Source organism: Labeo rohita, chromosome 7, assembly GCF_022985175.1.
Source record: "Labeo rohita strain BAU-BD-2019 chromosome 7, IGBB_LRoh.1.0, whole genome shotgun sequence".
NCBI classification, from domain to species: domain Eukaryota; kingdom Metazoa; phylum Chordata; class Actinopteri; order Cypriniformes; family Cyprinidae; genus Labeo; species Labeo rohita.
Genome location: NC_066875.1, coordinates 51,651,416 through 51,674,513, shown reverse-complemented (window position 1 = coordinate 51,674,513; position 23,098 = coordinate 51,651,416). Strand labels below are relative to the sequence as shown.

At 40.4% G+C, this 23,098-nt stretch overlaps 2 protein-coding genes across 3 annotated transcripts; both read right to left on the bottom strand.

The window, feature by feature from the left end:
- Positions 1-243: 243 nt before the first annotated feature.
- Positions 244-4,594, bottom strand: LOC127167579 (uncharacterized). The gene is made up of 10 exons (XM_051113706.1): positions 4,588-4,594; positions 3,835-3,933; positions 3,315-3,350; positions 2,557-2,815; positions 1,925-2,070; positions 1,290-1,569; positions 1,049-1,188; positions 593-684; positions 421-517; positions 244-309 (listed from the first exon to the last, which is right to left on the bottom strand). Exons 1-10 carry the CDS (start codon positions 4,592-4,594, stop codon positions 284-286), a joined length of 1,182 nt encoding a protein of 393 aa, XP_050969663.1. The 3' UTR covers positions 244-283.
- A 6,633-nt stretch (positions 4,595-11,227) lies between these two features.
- Positions 11,228-21,987, bottom strand: LOC127168152 (fucolectin-1-like). 2 transcript variants are annotated; one of them, XM_051114744.1, is made up of 9 exons: positions 21,917-21,987; positions 21,748-21,783; positions 19,518-19,776; positions 18,864-19,009; positions 12,136-12,415; positions 11,894-12,033; positions 11,761-11,762; positions 11,627-11,716; positions 11,228-11,551 (listed from the first exon to the last, which is right to left on the bottom strand). In XM_051114744.1, the coding sequence occupies exons 1-9, from the start codon at positions 21,954-21,956 to the stop codon at positions 11,390-11,392; spliced, it is 1,155 nt and encodes a 384-aa protein (XP_050970701.1). In that variant the 5' UTR covers positions 21,957-21,987; the 3' UTR covers positions 11,228-11,389. The 2 variants fall into 2 exon arrangements, with proteins under 2 accessions (XP_050970701.1, XP_050970700.1); XM_051114743.1 differs by lacking the exon at positions 11,761-11,762.
- Between the last annotated feature and the right edge of the window lie 1,111 nt (positions 21,988-23,098).

Here is a 23,098-nt window from a genome sequence, read left to right as displayed (position 1 = left end):
CATGAATTACACATTGCGTTGTGTTTTGAGCTGAAGGAAACATCTGTACTTGTAATAAGGTACTAGTCCTTTTTTGCTTAAACTTATTTTCACATCTTTGTGGATTGACACAAGCTATTCAGACTTAAAAAACTATTACGTCACTCCCCTCAGCATGGCAGAGTGGGTATTTAGTTTAGTCAATATGAACATGTAAATGAAAAACATCAAGGACAATCAAAAGAGAGTTTAGGTTTCCCCATCATCATCATCATCATCATCATCATCATCATCATCATCATCATCATCTCTTTCTTCCAGCACACTGAGCTATAAATAGAAGAGTTCATTACGTCATAAAAACGTCACCTTCATTTTCATTATTTCAATTCAAAATCAATCTCTTTTTTAGTTTTCCAGCATTTGTATGAACAGACTCACCTGGGGCAGCTTCCTTCCGCATCACTTCCTGTTTGGGCGGTTGAGACCATTGCAGCGTTACGTCAGAAAACCCTTGTTGTGCCAGAGCAGACTCCAGCTGAAATGAGCAGATCTCTTAAAACTGCTATCAATGCGATTCCATTTCAAATTTCTGTTTGTTTCCCTCTCTCACCTGTGACAGGAGCTGGACTCTCAAATCAGGTTCAGACAGACTCGAACTAGACTTCAGCTTCATCTTCACAAAGGTGTTTTTCAGTAAAGGACCTAAAAAGGCACATGAGAGTGCCGTATAGAAGGGAAAAGCAAACGCTAAATGTAAATATTACAAAACTTGATATGCATTGTGACGACAAGCAGTTTGGTGGAAATGCATGTGTCATTTAAGATAAGATAGATGCAATTAGAGGTTGTGTAATGATCTTTGAAAATCACAAGCAAAAATACACAATGTAAATCAAAAAAGACCCAGATGACATTAAATACACATTCACTTTGCACTAAAATGGACACAAATGCATTTTATGTAGTGAATTATTGAAAGCTAAGAGCATGCAACTGTTGTTCCAATAAAATAAATTGCCAAATTTCAACTATTGTTGATCAAACAAATATGCTTGTTTGATCACACCTTCTCCATAGACCTCCACCTCACACAGAGTAAGAAACCTTGAATCTCCAGGGATGAACAGATTCACGTATCGACCCTCCATATCGTTACATGGGTACATGGAGGAAACACCAGCTGGAATGCTAGAAATCACAGCGCATCTGAAGAGAGGCAGAGAAAACATAATTTAGCTTTCTAGTCTTTCTTCATATGTGTTTTCAGGGATTTTTATGGATATTAAGCCACTGAAGGAGGATCTCACATGGGATTGTTGTTGCCGTTGTTCTCCAGAGAGTTTCCGATGTGAATCTCAGCTCCATTTATTCGTTCTGGACAGCAGTCAAGTCTGTTTGTGACGACTACTCTACTAACTCTGTAAATATAACGCAGATCCACCCTCCACCATGGGTTAGTCTGACCATTGGTTGAGGAACACGATGATCCTGGGTTTTTGAAACCTGGATTTGAATCAATGGCCTGTGGTGCAAACCAGGTGCCAATGGTTGACGACTGTGTGACGTTTTTTTCTGTTGCCAGATTAACTGTAAGATATCGCAGTGTTATAATCTTTGAACATGTTTCTGGAGTTTTTCTTCAATCTAGGAATGCATTTCTATCAGGTCTGTCTGAACTGGTGGAGTCTTGACAAAGTCCTTTCCAAATAAATAAATCTTTTCACTCTGCGGCTGTATTTGCAGCACCTCTGAGCAGCAATTTTTAGGCATCAAAGACAAAGTCCTATCTACCTGAATGGGCAAATCATGAAATTGCAAAAACTACCTGCAACAAAATCTGACATGAACTGTAGAACAAACTATATTAAACACTAATGAAATGAGAAAAGCTTTAAAAAAGTCATATTCCTCTGGTAAGGGTGTAGACCAGCTTTTGAATTACCTGGTAAAGTCACATAGACTCCCACTTCACAGACAGTAAGAATTTTTGAAGTTCCAGGAATAGTCACAAAAACGTAACGTCCCTCCATCCCATGACACGAGTAGCTGTAGGTAGCTCCGGCTGGAATAGTAGAAACTACAGCACATCTGGAGAATGACAAAAGAGTGAGTTGCTCCTGTGTTTTTTTTTTTTTTGCTGCTCAGTATGACGTTATTTGCATTATATACAATATTGTTCTCTTTCTTTACAACACTTTGTATATTTCATAATGTGATATTATATCACTGAAGTGAAGTGAATTGACATCTGCCTCACTTAACCTCAAGTTTACATTATTTTTAAGTATAGAATTGAAGAAAGTTTTGGATTATTTGTGTGAAAATGTATTGTCATAAAAATGTAGTTTCTTGAGGATTTGGATAGGGTGATTTTGAATTCCTACAGGCAATTCCAGTGAACTCTTGCTGCTTTCTGTAGCTATTTGATTTTATTTTGTGGTCTTATACCAGTATTAACATAGTCTAAACACCTCCAAATAGTGAATATATGAAAAACTCGTATTATTTCTTTATTTATTAACAGTTATGAAATTATAAAGTCTGTAGTTATATAAGAATGTCAGAAAGACTCACAATGGGTTGCCGAAAACATCTAAAGCAGAGTTTCCAACTCGAATCTCTGCCCCGTTTATCCTGGTGTCACAGCAGTCTGGTCTGTTAGTGATGGTCACTGTGTTCACGCTGTACGTCTTCGGCAGATCCACCTTCCACCACGGGTCACTTTGTGATGCAGTATGAGTACAGGATAAGCTGTTCCCATCCAGCGCGTTTTCGGCGTACCAGTTGAAACTTACTGTCGACTGAACGGCTGTACCCCATGTTGCTACATTCACTGGAATATGTTCAATGGAAAAATCTTCCTTACAATTACAATTATTTATTTGAAGGATGCATAATCTGAAATTATGTTGATAACATTTAATGGAACAAGATTTATACTTCAAATTAAAGCTCCCTTTGAGTTTTATTTTCATCTGTGAATAGAATCTTGAGCATCAAATGAGTATAAAGATTTCTGAAGGATCTTTCAATTTAATTATTGTTTGTTCCTCCCAATCCCTCACTTTCTCCATTTTTTTAAGTCTATTGTAGTTTCATTGACTGTTGCTCATTGTTGGTCTCTCGCACATTTCAAAAGTAAAAAAAAAAAAAATATATATATATATATATATATATATGTTTGCAGTCAATGATCTTGAGTCATTGAGATGTTGTGAGGTGGGTGGATCTTCAGTATCGCATAATCACTTCTGGAAGGTTATCAGTGTTTCAAAGCAGCACAAACTAATTAACAAAAAATTCAAATTCATTTTTAATTCAAGAAATCTCACCTTCTTTTGCTGCCTTTGTTTGAACTGAGAAATATCCTTGAAGTCAGAAAAACAGAATGATGCTCAGTATTTAGACATTTAAATAGACTTTTCTTTTATGAGTATAAACCTACATTTTGTTAGATTTACACTAACAAAAAAATCTGTATGATCTCTGAGGTGTATCTTACACAGTTTAGCTTCTTAAGTAGAAGTATATAGTTTAAGCGTGTTTAGATAACATAATCCAAGAACAACACATTCAGTTTTGTTATGTGTCTCTGTCTGAAAGATAAAGCTAGAAACAAACTAAATAGTATTGGTTGCACGTTATTTTACAGTATGTGTACTTATATGTACTGTCAATATACTTATAAGATAATAAGAAAGTACTGGTAATATAAGGTAACTACATGGGGTAGGTTCAGGGTTAGTTCCTAGTTATTGTAATTGCTTTAGTACGTAGTATGCAAATGAGGAACAGGACTGTAAAAAAAAAAAGTTCTACCAAGATATTAGACAGCTTGTATGTTTTACTTACCTAGTAAAAACAGCAGACTCTTGTAGAAATCCCTCATGTTAATTTCAGGTGATTCGTTCTTTCTGCTTTCTTTTGAAGATGGCTGGATGAATATTGTTCCTGGGAGAAACACATTAGTTTAACTTTACATTAGAGTCACATGATACTGTTTCTCCTCCCATTCTTCTTCTTGAATGAAAGCTGGAAAAAGTTTACAGAAAAAAACAACACCATCTTTTAGCAACAAAACAAGTGAACACATTCTCATTGAGAATAATGCTAACTAATAATGCTAACGTTTAGTGATTAACGATATGAAAATGTCAATGCAATTGAAATTTTACATCTATTTCTTTGGCGGACACATATATCTAAAGCAAGTCAGGGTATAAGTTGACATGCTTACATTAAATACTAGGTGTAAATATCAACAACAATAGTAAAATCCACCAAACTGGATCGGTTTGTCAACTTGCTTTTGCCTCTTCTCCTGACCAAGGGACAATCTTCCTGAACTACACTGAGGTTTGTATTCACTTTGGTATTCAAATTCAGTGGCATCACACTTTTACTTAAATTCTGTCATTATTCCATGCCGTTTTAACCTGTGTGACTTTCTTTCAGTAAAATTTTTGAATTGAATGAAGACTGAAGCTATCAAGCTCCTAAATAACAAAACAAATCAGAGCGGTGCCACAGAAGGGCTTCATATGACAGTTTCTCCAGTCTTTATCGGTCATACTGCATGTTGTTTTCATCTTGTGAGTACTGCACCTGCCATTTTAAAATTTCTTAAGACTTCAGAAGTTCACAAGACTTTTGCATTATGTTGGTTTATGCATGAAGGCTGCCTGTCAAAACTACCTGAGAGCACACAAACACTGTTTCATCAGCATGGGTCAATTTGTGTTTGAACCTATTTTGGACAATGGCTTTCTTCAAAACATGAATGTGAATGTGAATGTAAATGTTCCCAAATTGCTTACTCAGAAGAGTACAAACTGTGAATGAGCGCACTATGGCTGCACCCGTACCGGAGTCTTGGGCTTTGAAAACTACCAGGTCATCATTATGAGTTTTACATTTTCATTTTCAAGCTCCATCTACACTAATCTGCCACAAATCTTACTTCTACAAATGTCTGCTTTATAGTATTTTTTTCTTGGCTTCCAGTGCTTCCAGTTCCTTGGTTGTGCAGTTCATTTGACTAGGCATACAATTCTTTTGCCTATGTAAATAACGTTGATGTCTCTCTTTTTTTTTTTTTTCCTTGGATGGAGACTAAGAAAATGACTGTTGATGGAGATGAATGAAATGTGACATGTTGATGGAACAAAACCAGTGAAGGGAGTATTTCCACTGAGTAAGGCATTAGTTTCATTAACCCATAAAGGTTTTTCAAAAGTTTTACATTTTTAACAGTTAGCTTTTTATTTTAATATTTTTCTTCCTAAAACATCTTTCATATTTTCTCATCCTTTGGTGAATCTGTAAAGTAGCAGGTTTGCTGTAGCAGTCGTCGCCGTAATAGTATCATTCTACAATTCTGGGTACATCTCATGTCCGTGAAGTACATTTTTAATATATTTTCATCAGTATGAAGCTCCAATGCTTAATTTTCTAGTACACAATTATATTTTTACCAATCACACTACTGTATGTTGAAAAAGCCGTATCTTTTGTTTAAAAATGATGTTCGTATCACATACAACCCTGCTATTCAGCTGTCAGATTTGTGAAGCTGCTTATTCTACTCTGCATTTAAGCATGAAAATTACCTCAAATATAAATTAATTTCTTAGTTTTGCCTTCAGTTAGAGTACGTTATCAAGACATTTGGGTCTGTGCTTCAAAAATAATAAGTGTTTATTGTGATATAACTTGTTTTGTGTCCGAAAAATCATTGTCAGCTAAGTTACCCACTAGAACCCCCCAACCCAAAAAGAATGGTTTGTCCCGTTCTCGCATAATTTGTATTGAGTATGATGATGTTTCCTATAGAAGCACATGGATGAAACACTAGAAGTTTTAACACTTTAGAGTACGGATCCGTCATTGATGAATAACTACACAGGAACAAATGACTAATGTAGTATTAACATTCTAGTAACTACTGTTAACTAACAAGAAATTCTGATTAACGAATCAGTAAGTAATAATGCTCAGTTGATCATGGTAGTTCACTATTAGCTAATCAGTAACTACTATTTTTTCATATCTCCCAGAGAACTACTAAGAACTACTATACACATGTTCATAATTAATGTAAATAGTGCAAAATGTATAGTAAAGATTACGATAACCCACTATTAACGACTCAGGTATTACCAAATACTTCAGAAGGAATTACTATTTTTTTTTTTTTTTTTGGATCCATATTCTAAAGTGAAGATCATGAAAACTCCTTAGTAATGACTGAAGTCATTAAAATTATTGAGGTTTTTGTAAGGTTCTGGATAGCCATACTTCCAATGGCTTTGGTAACGCTTAAGTCATTACTAGTGGGTTACCATGATGTTCACTTTAGATTACGGATCCAGATAATTAGTAATTCCTTCTGAAGTATGTAGTAACACTTCAGTAACTACTATCCAAAACCTTACATATGCCTCAATAGCTTACAATGATTTCAGTCATTACTAGAGAGTTCTCATGATCTTCACTTTAGAATACGGATCCAAAAAAATAGTAATTCCCTCTGAAGCATTTGGTATTACCTGAGTCATTATTAGTGGGTTACCATGATCTTTACTATACATTTTGCATCATTTAAAGTAATTATGAACATGTATATAGTAGTTCTTATTAGATATAAAAAAATAGTAGTTACTGTTTAGCTAATAGTGAACTACCATGTTCCACTGAGCACTATTACTTACTGATTCGTTAATCAGAGTTTCTTGTTAGTCAATAGTAGTTACTAGAATGTTAATAGTGCATTAGTCATTTGTTCCTGTGTAGTTATTCACTAATGACGGATCTGTATTCTAAAGTGTTACCGAAGTTTTGTACTCTCTTTCCCCTAATATTGGTTAAACTAGCAAACCTGTGTCAAGAGTGGATTAATTGACTGCCAACAGTGTTACACAAGTTGCTGCAAATTTTAACAAGACAATTTAACTAAAACTTATGTTTTGTTTATGAAAATATATTTCTAAAGATACCATATGCTCAGGCTTCCATGTCGAGTATAGGCCCAAAACACTAAAAATGTCAACAAGCAAGGTCATGTTAGGGTTTTTGTGAAACAGGAAAACTGTTTTCTTCACATTGTCAAATTCTAAATGTACCCCTAATTATAGAATGACCCAGTAGTAGTAGTAGTAGAAACGGTAAGAGTGGTAGTATTAGAGTCTGTATTTGTAGTGGGTGTTATTATGGCAACATCTGAACTGTTAGTGCTGGTTAGATCAACCAATTTGTAGAATTTGTAGACATTCGTGGGATGTGAGACTTGGCTTTCTTTCAGTACTCCGTTCCATACTTGTTCAGGTGTGTCTGATTAGGGTTGGAGTTAAACTGTGCAGGGGTGTGTTTCCCAAAAGCATCGTTAGACAACTATGGTCACAAGTTCCGTTGTTACCAACATAGTTCAATGATTCGATGTTTCCCAAAACCACAGTTCAACAGTTCAAACGAACATTCGCAAACAGCATCACAAACTTACGTGGTTGGAACTACAGCTCTTGACCTGTCGTTAGAAGCATAGTTCCTTGTTAGTAAGACATATGGGCTCAATAAATTATGCTCTTGGGCACAGTAAGCAAGCTAACATGCCGTACAATCTATATCTTTCACTCCATCTAAATATAAATGCATTTTAATCTATGTATTTTTAAGATTCCTCTACAAGCGACGTTTTTGCCTAGTGCGAATGTGCATAAATGCCTACGGGAACCCCGGAGTATGACGTAAGAGGAAACCCACGATGAATCAAACATCAAATAAAGCGAAATGACACGGAACAAAAAATAGTAAATTAGTCACCCGTGCCATGTTTAATATAGCTGTATTTTAGAGATGTCTAATAAGTTAAATAGCATAAATTATTACTTGGTGATGTCATTAACAACGGCCCTACATTGTTCAACTAATGTGGTTCAAAAGACGGAGATGCGACCTTGTTCGGGAAACAGTCGTGACTAGCTAGTTCATTTCCACAACATTGCATCGTACTATGGAGGTTAATCAGTGAGTTACGTCGTTGTACGGGAAACACACACCAGAACAGCAGCTCTCTAGGAGCGAACTTGCCTACCCCTAGTCTAGTGACTGGAGAATCCAAAGAAACTGGAAAATGAGCAGAGGAGGAATGACATTTACTACTACAAAACAAAATATACAATATAGAACTTATATAGACACCAATATAGACACCGCAACCTGTTTTTATTTAATTGTATACTAACAGTTTCTTTGTAGAGAAGGCTCTATCAAATCGGATTTACTGTATTATCCTGAGTCTTTGATTGTTCATTGTGGAATGAAAGAACTAACTTCAGTGCACCCTTCACGTTGGTTCAAGAATAGACAGCGGCTCCTTGACCCTGAGGATGTGAATAGTAAACTAATCAATGAACTAAAGTTAAAGATTAAGATTACACATGATTAAAAAAGCAACTGGATTTGATCTCCTACACTGCTGTCTGGAGAGAGGCCAGCTCTGATGTAACCATCTGACTTGCCACTGAGTTCAAATGTAAAATTATATATAAATAGGTCAAATTAAAATAAACTGTGCCATTAAACTATAAATTATACTTGGCCAGCCTTTGCCGTAGCAGCGTACAGCACGCTTCAAAAACCCTCCACCTTCCAATTATTGATTGTTATATTTATAAATCTCCATGGTTATGTGATATTCTGTTGGTTTTCAGGGGATTTTCAGTGTTTGTATGTTGGTACTGCTATTTTGCATGTGGGTTAGAATGTTACTTTATACAAATTATGTAAAAAAAAAAAACATATAACTATGAGTGAACCATTGTTTATACTAGAGATTATTTGTTTATTTACATTTATTCATTCAGCAGACGCTTTTATCCAAAGCGACTTACAAGTCGGGAATACATCAAGCGATTTGTCCTAAAGAGGCAAAATGACTTAGGAAGTGCTCATAATACCATATAACAGGCATTGTTTAGATAAGTACAAGCTAGAAAGGGAAAAAGAGTAGAACAGAAAGTTTTTTTTAAAGTCAAATAGTATCGTATTACATAGTATTTACATCCATAACTTCACAGTGCTCATGGGGTTACTGACGCATGTGTTTCAATTGATAAATCTGTCAAAGTAATCTGCAAGTAACTTTTATTTCTGTATTTACTACTATTTTTACTATTATTACAGTGATCTGACATTTATGTAGACTACATAGGCCTATTTTGCCTTTCTCTCACCTCTATAAGAATGTTTTCTCTCATTGTCAAGATGGTCAAATTAGTTAAGAAACAAGCATTTATACATTTATACATAAGGACATGCAAATCCTTCATGTAAATGTGTTATTCAAGATTTAAGGTGGTTTAAGCAGTAGATTTCCTGCATACTGATTGTGACATCTTGTGACTGAGGTCGGTACAGCATGCTAATATTAGCTAGCTATTTTTGAAGAGAGAGAGAAAAAAAATAAAATAAAAAAATCGAGGAGAAAGGATAAAGACTTCAACTCAGGAATGATTTTAAGCACTATATACTTTTTCCCCCATAGATTTTTTTCTCCCATCTTGCAGTTCAGGGCCTCAAATTTACTGATGGTCATATCTGTTTTTGACAAGGTAGAAAGGGTGTTGTTTTACACAACCATTGAGGAATTTTGCAGACATTTCATGAAATCCCTAAAGAATCATAACAACTTGTGGAAAATGGGCATCCGATGTCCCCTTTAAAAATCTTGTTTAGTTGAATCTAATTTCAATTAAAATCAAGTTTAAATTGATAAATTATTATGATGAGTTAAAGTAATTGAAAAATAATAATGTTTTTTTTTTTACTTTTTGATCATATCATCTTGTACCGTTTCTGTAATCTTGTAATATTTTATCATTAAGAAATGTATTAAACTTGCTTGTTTTTTTTTTTTTTTTTTAATTGCATCAGTAATGATGCTGCTGCTGACATCAAGTGGTTATAAATATTGTTTCAAGAAAAAGAAAAAAAAAAAACTTTAACTGAAATAAAATTTAAAAACAACAACGAAAAATCTAAAAATAATGCCAATATAAATAATGTAAGTATACACATTTCACCTAAATAAACCTCCACATTGTCAAGTAATTGCACTGTATACACTACAAATTGCACTACAAAGCAGCTTTACAGAAATCAGTTTGCATGTTTTAAAATTCAGTTTCAGGAATCAGTATTTTCAGTTTTTACATGCAACTTTATGAACTTTATAATCAACATTAAAGGAGAACTCCACTTTCAGAACAACAATTTACAAATAATTTACTGACCCCCTTGTCATCCAAGATGTTCATATCTTCCTGTCTTCAGTCGTAAAGAAATTATGGTTTTTGAGGAAAGCATTTCAGGATTTTTCTCTGTATAATGGATTTCACTGGTGCCCCGATTTTGAACTTCCAAAATGTAGTTTAAATGCAGGTTCAAAGGGCTCTAAACGATCACAGCCGAGGAAGAAGGGTCTTATCTAGCAAAACAATCTGTCATTTTTTCTAAAAATAAAAACTTGTATACTTTTTAAGCACAAAAGCTTGTGTAGCACAGGCTCTGGGATGCGCGTCCACAATGCTACGAATTAGTAATGGGTCATTCTTGAACGATTCTTTCATTTTGAACGAATCTTCAATGTGACTCGGGAAGAACGAGTCATCTCAGGGAGTGATTCATTCAGTCCCGCATGCGCAACATCCTATTAGGTTCTGTACTGGAATTAGTTCGCCTGTGTCGAGTCTTCTGGTTTTTTGAGTCGTTCGTTCATCTTATGAGTCTGTCACGTGATGAACGAATGACTCAAACCCAAAAACTTGTCAGATAAAAGGTGAGGTGAGCTAATCATAGACTAAAGAACCAGGTAAACAATGGATTAATGTTTTCTGTTTCTTACAGCATTATAGTTTTGTCTTGTTTGTAGTGCACATTTACAAACTTACTTGCACTTTCTTAGTCTTTGCGCGTTCGCTTTGTAAACACTGGGTCTGTAGTTCCACCTACGTTCTGCGTGACCTTTTGACATGATTCAATAGTATGTAGAGTCGTGAACGTGCACCCCAGACCCCTTTCTTCCCAGCCTTTTGAAGCTGCATTTAAACTACATTTTGGAAGTTCAAAATCGGGGCACCAATGAAGTCCATTATATGGAGAAAAATCCTGAAATGCTTTCCTGAAAAAACATCATTTCTTCATGACTGAAGACAGAAAGACATTTTATTTGTGAATTGTTGTTCTGGAAGTGGAGTTCTCGTTTAAGGAACAGAGAATATTCTAGCATGTAAATGAAGAACATCAAAGATGATCATCATCATTTCTTTCTTACAGCACACTGAGCTGTAAATAAAACAGTTCATTACATCATTAAAAAGTCACTTTCCATTTCATTTGTAATATATGCATATTATTTTAATTGTTTTAATTCAAAATCAACACTCCTTTTCAGTTTTCCAGTGTTTGTATGAACACATTCACTTTGTGCAGCTTCCTTCCACATCACTTTCTGTTTATGAGACCACTGCAGCGTCACATCAGACATCCCCCGTTTAGCCAGAGCAGTTTGCAGCTGAAAGGAGCAGATCTCTTAAAACTGCTATCAACACGATTTGAGTTCAGATTTCTGTATGTTTCCCTCTCTCACCTGTGACAGGAGCTGAACTCTCAAATCAGGTTCAGACAGACTCAAACTGGACTTCAGCTTCACCGTCACAAAGGTCTGGGAAAAAAGGACCTAAAAGGTACATGAGAGTGAACATGCATAGACAGAAGGGAAACACCTAGATAACATTAAATACAGGTTCACTTGCAATAAGGATGGACATGGTTTAGTGTCAAACACTGAGAGCATGCAACTGTTTGGATTTTACATTTTCAAAAACAATACATTGGCAAATTTTTTTGATCAAACCTTCTCCATAGACCTCCACCTCACACAGAGTAAGAATCTTTGAATCTCCAGGGATGAACAGATTCACATATCGACCCTCCATGTTGTTACATAGGTAGGTGGAAGAAACACCAGCTGGAATGCTAGAAATCACAGTACATCTAAAGAGAGACAGATATACATCATTTAGACTTCTAGAATCTTTTTTCAAACATGTTTTCAGGGATTTTTATGGATATAAAGCCACTGAAGGAGGATCTCACAGGGGATTGTTGTTGCCGTTGTTCTCCAAAGAGTTTCCGATGCGGATCTCAGCTCCGTTTATTTGTTCTGGACAGCAGTCTAGTCTGTTTGTGATGACAACTCTGCTTACTCTGTAAATATAATGCAGATCCACCATCCACCATGGGTTAGTCTGAACATCGGTTGAGGAACATGATGACCAAAACATACTGGAATCTGGACTGAAGTCAATGGCATGTTCAGCAAACCAGGTGCCATAGGTTGATGACTGTGTGACGGTTCGTCCTGTTGCCAAATTATCTGGAAAATATCATAGTGTCAATAAATGGTTTTAATCAGAATATTTTATATCTTAAAGTGTTTGAGTAGGGTAACGTCCATCTAGAGGTCTTCACGGAGGACCCGAGACCCGTACGTAAATGGTCAGCTGGGTCCCAATCTATTACCTCAGGTCCCGGGTCTGTTTAACATGTTTGTGTAATACCCGAATCGATTGGAGAACACCGCACCGGCCAGCACTTTGCGTGTGTTCTGCAACTTGCAACTTGTAAAATTAGGATGAGAAAAGTGTGAGCGGGAAATAAGGTGGGGAAAAAAACATAAAAAAACAAAACATGCGTGAAGCGAAGTTAATGTTAGTACTGCAAGCGGACGGCATCAAGCGGTCTCATATGAATTCCTCTTTTAAGCTTCATAAGATTAACTAGGTGGAGCTTTAAGCATATGTTCCGTTTGTTTTCTTCTTTTGAAATATGATTGGCCCGCACCCGCTTCGTCCTGCTTCGTAACAGAAATGCCGCCTGCATGCGCCAGAGCTTGTCAGGGAAAGCGCGCATGTGGTAACATGATAATTAATTGTCGATTACTAATTTGAATCAGTATATTATAACGGAAACAATACCTTAAATAAATTAAGAGTATGCCCACTTCTCCTGACACCACTACACCACTGTGCATGCAGTAAAGTGTAAGGCACTTTTTGTTCTGTGCGTTTTTTGAAGGTTCTTCCACTCGGTAAGAGAGAGGAACAGCCTAGCCCAGCATGGATGGAAATGTTAGTGTCAAGGAGGATTGATTGGAGTCAGGGCTACTAAGCCAAAAAGTTTTTTTTTCGCAACTTGTTTATTGACTTGTTAATAGCAGTTTGCTGTGCCGACCGGGGACAGTCGGGTCTGTGTCTTCCCAGCCGGGATCGTGAGCACGCTCTGAATCACATGTGTAATCAGTCCAACAGAGAAGAGAGACGTCATGGGCGGGTGACGTCACGGACCAGGAAGCTTAAAAGCACGTGCGCCGGCACCGGCATTCAGCTTCATTCATTCAGCGAAGCGCTCTGTGTGTGTGTGTTTTCAACGTGTCTGTTTTTTGGTGCGAGTTTGTACCACTTTTATTTGAGACACAATGTCCAAAGTATTAAGAAAACTTAAACTTAAAAGCAATCCACGTTACAAGCTGTGTGTTCCTCCTTGCTCGCGCTTTATTCCGAGCGGGGATACACACAGCTTGTGCGTGGTTTGCTTGGGAGCGGACCACGCAGAGTCGGCTCTCGAGGGGGCCGACTGCCTGCATTGCGAGCTGCTTAGCCTGCGTGCTCTCCGCTCCCGGAAGGCTCTCTTTGCGGAGGGAGCCTTCATCAGCGTTCCTCGCGGGTCTGGCCCGCATCAGCTGCACTCGTGGGGTTCGCAGCTGGATCTACTGGAGGGAATGGAGATGGGTGAAACCCTATCTCCTTCCTCACCTGGTAGATCCGGGGCCTGTTCTCTGGGATCGGAAGCCGTTCTGCGGTTCCTTCCACCCAGGGAACAGCCTCAACGCTCCCCATTTCTTCCTCTGAGGAGGTCGAATCTGAGAGCGTTGAGGTGGCCCCACACTCGCCCCAATATGAGGAGCTTTTGGAGGTGGTTACTCGTGCGGTTGCTAAATTAAACATCGACTGGCCTGCCGAGAAACAAGCCGAACCGCAGCGAAGCAAACTAGATGAACGCTTCCTGTGTAATAGGCCGCCTCCTTCACACCGGAGCCTGCCGTTTTTCGAGGTGTGGAGATCGTGGGGTAAACCATACTCGGCCCGTCTCTTTGTCCCCGCCTCTGATTATTATGGAAATGTGGTGGGGACAACGGAGCGCGGTTATAGAGCGATCCCTCGGGTAGAACAGACGCTTGCTAGCTATCTGTCTCCCGAGGTGTCATCGTCTCTGAAGGCTCCGGTCTTAGCCACTAAGCCGCTGCGTACAACATCAGTGCTAGTGGGTAAGGGTTACTCGGCAGCAGGTCAGGCTGGTTCTTGTCTGCACACAATGGCGGTGTTGCAGGCATATCAGGCTGATCTGCTGAAAGAGCTAGACGATAGCGACGAGATTAGCAAAGATAACATCTCTGAGCTAAGGAGGACTGCTGATTTGTCTCTCCGCGTCACCAAAGAGACCGCCCGTGCCATCGGCAGGTCTATGGCAGCTATGGTGGCGGCGGAGAGACATCTGTGGTTGACCCTGTCTGACATGAAGGAGAAAGACAGGGTCTTCCTACTAGACGCCCCGCTTGCGCCTTCTGGCCTGTTCGGCGACGCCGTCAATTCCGTCATCGACAGGTACCAGGAGGCTCTTAAACAAGCGGCGGCGTTTCAGCGGTTCCTCCCTCGTCGCGTTCTAGCTCTTGGGGCTGCTGGGCGGGAGCAGCCCCAGCCGAGTACCAGCTCCTCACATAGGGCGAGTCAAAAGCAGAGCATCGCCTCTCGTGCTCTTCCGCAGCAGGACCGAGATCAGCGGCGCTCTAAGCCGGGGACTTCTAAGCCGAGGCCCGACCTGAGGGTTGTGCTTCAGGCGAAGAAGTCCTCGGCGAAGCAGTCCTGACGGTTGTGCAGGACCGCTGAGGGCAGCCCCTGCTGGGGAGGGGCGGGTAGCACCGCATTCCACGGTGTCCGTCTCTCCTCAGTGCCCTCAGGAGACCAATGTCTCCGGCGAGCCCATCCCCCAGTCTCTTCCGCCCGGCAACGTAGCGGGGGTCTCTAGAACAGTTAGTTCGGTTAGTTCCTGCCGGGGCGCCGTTACAGGGTGCCGATCTAGCAGTTCAAAAACATCCAGAGACCAGTCTCGAGAGGCTGGTTCCCTTAGTAGATTATCTGGCAGCGTGGAAACTACTGCCAAATGTATCTGCATGGGTCCTGCACACTGTAGAGCGGGGTTATCGCATTCAGTTCGGTGCTCCGCCTCCTCCTTTCAACGGGGTCTTTCCCACTGTGGTGGGCCCCGAGCAGGGTCTGGTAATGGAACAAGAAGTAGCAACTCTCCTCAGGAAGGAGGCCATCGAGATGGTTCCTCCTCAGGACAGAAAATCCGGGTTCTACAGCCGGTACTTCATCGTTCCGAAGAAGGATGGGGGCCTGCGTCCTATTTTAGATCTAAGACAGTTGAACCGCTCAGTCATGCGGCTGAAGTTCAAAATGTTGACAGTCAGTCAAGTTGTGTCACAAATCAGGTCCGAGGACTGGTTTGTGACAATAGATCTGAAAGACGCTTATTTTCATGTCTCCATCCTTCCTCAACACAGGAAGGTCCTAAGGTTTGCTTTCAGGAGCGAAGCATACCAATATCGGGTTCTTCCGTTCGGCCTTGCACTCTCCCCCCGCACTTTTACGAAGTGTGTGAATGCTGCTCTGGCTCCGTTGCGACTCCGGGGCATCCGCATACTCAATTACATCGATGATTGGTTGATTATGGCTCAATCGGAGCATATGGCGGTGCAACATCGAGATGTTGTTCTCGCTCATATGAAAGAGCTGGGGTTGAGACTGAACGCCAAGAAAAGTGTGCTGTCTCCATTACAGAGGACCACTTATCTGGGCGTGGTGTGGGATTCGACCACGATGCAGGCACGTTTGTCACCTGCTCGGATCGAGTCGATCCTCACGACAGTCAAGAGAGTGAAAGAAGGCCGGTCACTCACTGTAAAGCAGTTCCAGCGACTGCTGGGTCTGATGGCAGCTGCGTCCAACGTGATACCTTTTGGCCTGCTGTACATGAGACCCCTACAGTGGTGGCTCAGGACCAAGGGGTTCTCCCCGAGGGGAAACCCGTTCGGCATGATCAAAGTCACGCGGCGAGCCCTACGTACTTTAGATATGTGGAAGAAACCTTGGTTCCTGTCTCAGGGCCCGGTGTTAGGAGCTCCTGGTCGCCGCGTAACGCTAGCGACGGATGCATCTCTCACCGGTTGGGGTGCGGTCATGAGTGGCCACCCAGCCCGCGGTCTGTGGAGCGGTCGGCATCTCACTTGGCACATCAACTGCCTGGAGATGCTGGCCGTGTTTCGAGCTCTGAAACACTTTCTCCCAGACCTAATAGGCCACCATGTGTTGGTGCGCACCGACAACATAGCGGTGGTCTATTATATCAACCACCAGGGAGGTCTGCGTTCGCGCCCCTTGTACAAGCTGGCGCACCAGATCCTTGTGTGGTCCCAGGACAAACTCCTCTCACTGAAAGCAGTTTACATTCCTGGGCATCTCAATATGGGAGCAGACATCCTGTCGAGGCAGGGGCCGAGGCCCGGAGAATGGATGCTTCACCCCGAGGTGGTGAAGCAGATTTGGAGAGTTTTTGGCCAGGCTCAGGTGGACCTCTTCGCGACTCAGGAGAATGCGCAATGTCCCCTCTGGTTCTCTCTGATTCATCCAGCTCCACTGGGGCTGGATGCCATGGTACAGACGACGGGCCGAGGCTTCGTCTGTACGCTTTTCCCCCGATCGCTCTGCTCCCAGGAGTTCTGGAGAGGGTGCGCCGGGACGGGGTCCGTCTTCTATTAGTAGCCCCGTACTGGCCGGCCCGAGCTTGGTTCTCGGACCTGATATCTCTCCTCGACGGCTCTCCATGGGAGATTCCCGTCAGGAGGGATCTCCTCTCGCAAGCGGGAGGCACCATCTTCCACCCTCGCCCGGAGTTGTGGAAGTTATGGGTGTGGCCCCTGAGGGGGCACGCCTCGTAGCTTCCGGTCTCTCAACTGAGGTTGTTGAGACCATCCTCCAATCCAGAGCTCCCTCCACGAGGAAATTGTACACCCTGAAGTGGAAACTTTTCACTTCATGGTGTGGAGACCGCCAGCAAGACCCTGTTAACTGCCCAGTTGGTACAGTGCTGGAGTTTTTGCAGGATCGGTTCTCCACAGGGTTAGCCCACTCCACTCTGAAGGTTTACGTGGCGGCTATTGCGGCCTACCACGCCCCTCTCGGTGGCACCTCAGTGGGCAAGGATCCCCTTGTCGTACGTTTCCTCCGCGGTGCGCTGAGGCTGAGGCCTCCTGTACGACCTCGGGTCCCTACTTGGGACCTCGCCGTGGTGCTAGAGGCTCTTTGTGGGCCCCCCTTTGAGCCTATCGAAGAGTCCTCTGATCATTTATTGTCAATTAAGACAGTTCTTCTTTTAGCTTTATCTTCGCTAAAGAGAGTAGGAGATCTTCAGGCCCTTTCTGTGGCCCCGTCACATTTGGACTTTGCCCCTGGTATGGCCAAAGTTTTTCTGTACCCTAGACCAGGGTATGTACCGAAGGTTCCCTCTGTACCACCACGGCCCGTTGTACTTCAGGCCTTTTCCCCTTTTCGGGATCCGGACCAGCAAAAGCTTAACTGTATGTGTCCAGTTCGAGCACTGGACACATACGTTCACAGATCTGCCTTGTGGAGAAAATCTGAACAATTGTTCGTCTGTTACGGCCACCCTAAAAAGGGTCTCCCTGCTTCTAAGCAAACTCTTAGCCGCTGGATCGTGGATGCTGTCACTTGGGGGTTAAGGCCCATTCTACTCGAGGCATTTCTGCCTCTAAGGCCTTTCTTTCTGGTGTCCCTATGCAGGACATTTGCAATGCTGCAGGATGGTCCTCGCCCCTTACCTTTGTCAGGTTTTATGATTTAGACCTGCGAGTCGCTCCTGGCTCCTCTGTTCTCCTGTCCTAGCACACACACTAGACAGGGACTTGTAACTAGGGCGGCGTGGGTATAGCGTTCCCCTAGCGATGACGCAGCTCGAGTTCCTGAAGGGGAACGTCCCAGGTTACGACTGTAACCCTGGTTCTCCGAAGGGAACGAGACGCTGCGTCTCAGGCCCTACTTCCTGCATCCCTGCTGGCGTTTCGCTTCTCATGTAAGCTGAATGCCGGTGCCGGCGCACGTGCTTTTAAGCTTCCTGGTCCATGACGTCACCCGCCCATGACATCTCGCTTCTCTATTGGACTGATTACACATGTGATTCAGAGCGTGCTCACGCTGGAGGCGTTCCCCTAGCATTTGATGACGCAGCGTCTCGTTCCCTTCGGGGAACCAGGGTTACAGTCGTAACCTGGGACATTTTTGTCCTGTTCTCGACTAAAACTATGCCTGGAACTATAGTGAAAAAAAATATATAGGCTATATATTGTGTTTGCTCCTCTCCTATGTGGGAGACGTTATAGGAGCCTTCACTGTCGCACCAAAAGACTCAGAAACAATTTCTTTCCCTCAGCTATTAGCCTGCGTACCCTAAATGCAGGCACTGAACACTATATCCCACTCTGACCATGCACACTAATGTATAAAGGTGTATATGTATTAAAAAAATACTGTACAGTAACCTGCCCGCATTGCACGTTTACAGTGTTTATTATTATGCCTCATGTTTTGCACATTCCTTTGCACGTCTACCTCATAATACCATTTACACTGTAAAAATTAAAATCCAATGGAAGGGGTTTAGACTAGGGTGTTTAAGTAGCTCTGAATTACCTGGAAACATCACATAGACTCTCACTTCACAGAGAGTGAGAATCTTTGAAGTTCCAGCGATATTCACAGTAACATAACGTCCCTCCATCCCTTGACACGAGTAGCTGTTCGTAGCTCCTGCTGGAATAGTAGAAACCACAGTACATCTGAAGAAAGACGAAACAGTGAGTTGCTTCTGTTTTTACTCATAATTGTATAACTGTATTTGATATGATTAACTATTTACAACACAATGTATATTTTGGATATTTCCTACATTTTATGTGTAACGGAGTTCAAATAAATGTTAGTTAAATTCATGCGTAAATTGGGAAAACTTGTAACTCAGCATGCACCTTGATATTAATTTGACATCAAATATTAGTCAAGAGTTGATCAAGATGCTGTTGCATCATTTTAAATTCACTTTGGATGGCAAGTTCTTCCAGTGGTAATTGGGTAAAAACAGGAAGTTAATTCCACATTGAAATTGTGAGGAGGGAAAAAAATGGTTTAATGTTAAATGTAGGTCAATATGTTTGGTGTTCACTTTACATAAAATCACTGTCATGTCTCAAGTTTTTGATGTCATTTGGATTTGCATATTGGACCTGTCATTTTGATGTATTTTCAAGATAAATTGCCCACTAGGAAGAATTGATCAGAAAGACTCACACTGGGTTGCTGAAAACATTTGTAGAATCATTTCCAACCCGAATCTCTGCCCCCTTTATCCTCTGTTCGCAGCAGTCAAGTCTGTTAGTGATGGTCACTCTGCTCACGCTGTACGACTTCAGCAGATCCAGTGTCCACCACGGGTCACTTTGTGATGCAGTATGACTACAGGTGTAGTTTCTCCCATCCAGAGCGTTTTGTGCATGCCAGTTTCTATATAGTGACGACTGACTGGCTCTGCCCCAAGTTGCCATGTTCACTAGCATGTGTTGAAGGGAAAAGCCAGTATTTACAATTATTTATTTCTATTCTTGCTGGAATTTTACACATAATATATTATAAATAAAGTAATGACCTTCTGCTTTTAAATTATGAGTATTGTAAAAAGCTTTCAAATGCTGGGGTCACTTAAAGGAGAAGTCCACTTCCAGAACAAAAATTGACAGATAATGTACTCACCCCTTGCCATCCAAGATGTTCATGTCTTTTTTTATTCAGACATAAATAGATTATGTTTTTTGAAGAAAACATTTCAGGATTTTTTTTTTTCCATATAGCGGACTTCTATAGTGCCCCGAGTTTGAACTTCCAAAATGCAGTTTAAATGCGGCTTCAAACGATCCCAAATGCGGTTGTAAATGATCCCAGCCGAGGAAGAAGGATCTTATCTAGCGTAACGATCGGTTATTTTCATAAGATAATACAATTTATATACTTTTTAATCTTAAACGCTCGTCTTGACTCGCTCTGCCTGAACCGTTTTTTTTTTTAGGGTATGGCAAAAAGCTCCCATCTCATGTTCTCCCTCAACTTCAAAATCATCCTATATCGCTGTTTTACCTTGCATGTTAACTTTGCGAAGACTGGCTTGGTGCTTCTGATGTAGGATGATTTTGAAATGATTTTTAAAGTTGAGGGAGAAAATACGATTGGAGTTTTTCAACATACCCTAACTGTCTTGAGCCAGAATACACAGAGTTCAGGGAGAGGATCTTTTACAACCGCATTTGGGATCGTCTGAAGCTGCATTTGAAATGCATTTTGGAAGTTTAAACTCAGGGCACCATATCAGTCCATTATATGGAGAAAAATGTTTTCTTTAGAAAACATAATTTCTTTACTGCTGAAGAAAGAAAGACATGAACATCTTGGATGACAAGGGGGTGAGTACATTATCAGTAAATTTTTGTTCTGGAAGTGGACTTCTCCTTTAAGAAGAAATTGATTCTTTTATTCAGGAAGGATGCACTAAATAAATCTGAAATTATACTGAAGACATTTATAATGTATCAAAAGGTATCTATTGCAAATAAATGCAGTTCTTTTGAGCTTTCTAGCCATTGAAGAATCAACGTTGATAATATTCAGAAATGTTTCTTGAGCAGCAAACCAGTATATTAGAATAATTTCTAAAAGATCATGTGACACTGAAGACTGGAGTAATAATGCTGAAAATTCAGTTCGCATCACAAGAATAATTTAAGAATCTTTCAATATCATCTTTATATATATCTGATATTGTTTGATCTCTCTTCCCAATTCTTCACTCTCATCTTGTAGCTTATTGCTGCTTTCATATTTTTTTCATATCTTTCGGAACGCACTCAATTTGTCTATTCTGGTGCAAACAGATCTCCGTTCCATTTCTGTTCCATTGCGGCAGGGTGTTCCTCAGGGGTCGGTATTGGGTCCTACTCTTTTTAGTATTTATATGTTGCCTCTTGGGCAGATTATTCAAAAGTATTGTCTGGGTTACCATTGCTATGCGGATGATACCCAGATTAGCACTCAACCTGATGTTACATCAGCACTTTCAACTTTATCTCCTTTCTCTACTGGAAATACAGACCTGGATGAAACAGAACTTCCTACAGTTAAACTGTTCAAAAACTGAAGTTTTATTGATTGGCACTTCAACTGCTGTAAATAGATGTAGTAATTTAAACGTACAGTGGATGATTGCCAGATTCTCTCTTCTGTGCAGGTGTGGAATTTGGGGTAATTTTTGATGCGCAGCTGACTTTTAACACTCATTTTAAGAATGTTACTAAAGTAGCCTTTTATCAGCTTCAGAATATTGTACTGATGCAGAAAGGCTTACTCACACCTTGGCTTGATTATTGTAATTCACTTTTTGTTTAAGGTCGTGAGTTTTCACCATGTGTCTAAAAATGTTTAACAGCAGCTCAAATTCACTAACAAGAGACGTAATAGTGTCACAAAATCTCACCTTCTCTTCCTGCCTTCGTTTGGACTGAGAAAAACCCTTGAAATAAGAAAGACAGAACAATGCTTAATAATTAGCAACTTAATTAGGATGTATAATTGCATAATGTTTAAGTGTATTTAGATGACATTATCTAAATAATGCATACATAATGACTGTATGTATTACTTACCCAGTAGAAACAACAGACTCTTGAATTCCCTCTTGTTCATTTTAGGCAATCTGTGATTCTTTCTGCTTCCATTTGAGAAGGTTTGAATGAATGTTGTACCTGAAACACATAAGTTCAGCTTTACATTACAGTCACATGATTCTGATCCTGTTACTCCTCCCACTTTTCTTTCTGACTGGAGCTGGAAAAACCAAACCAAAACAAAACAAAAAAACAAAAACAGACATCATTTTACATTTATCTCTTTGGTGGACACTTTTATCTAAAGCATGTCAAGGTTTGTATTCACTTTTGTATTCAAATTCAGTGCAATCACATTTTCACCTTGATTCCTTCTCTATTCCATGGCGTCTAACGTGTACTGTAAGACTTTCTTCCAATGAAACACCAAGGACTAATTTCTGAAGTGAATGAAGACTGAAGCAGTTCATAACACAGTTTTCCCAGTCTTTATCTGTCATGCTGCATCTTGTTTGTGTCTTGTGAGTGTTGCCATCTTTCCTGTCTTTTTGACTTTTGGATCAATGGATATTTGCATTTTGTTGTATTATGCATGAAGGCTGCGTGTCAAAACTACCTGAAAGCACACAAACACCGTCCTACATGTGGTCCGGCATGAAGAAAAGATCTGTAGATCTGTATTCTAGATGACACAAGGCTATTTTTAAAATGTCATCACTCACATTAGGTCTTTGCCACTCTGTGCCATTTACATCTACATTTACATTATTCACTGCGAGTTTTGTACAAGATGTTTGCTTAGAAAGCATGTTCCAGAAACCAAAAACGTAAATGTAAATGCTCCTAAATTGTTTGTTTATTCAGAAGAGCACGAACATGTGAGGAAGCACGCTATGACTGCGCCCATACAGGCATCTTGCGGTTTGAAAACCACCAGGTCATTATCATTATTTTACATTATTCATTTTTAATCCCCACCTACATTAATCAGACACAAATGGTACTTGCTTATTTCTACAGATGTCTGCTTAGTGTTTTTGTTTGTTTGTTTTTTTTTTTTCCCCTGATAAGCTTGGTTGAGCAGTTTGTTTGACTAGACGTACAGTTATTTGCCTATGTAAATAATGTTGTTGGAAAGAAGCTGAAAAAATGACTTGATGGAGATGTGAAATGTGACATGCTGATGCAACAAAAAGGACCAATGAGTGTTTGTGATCAGAC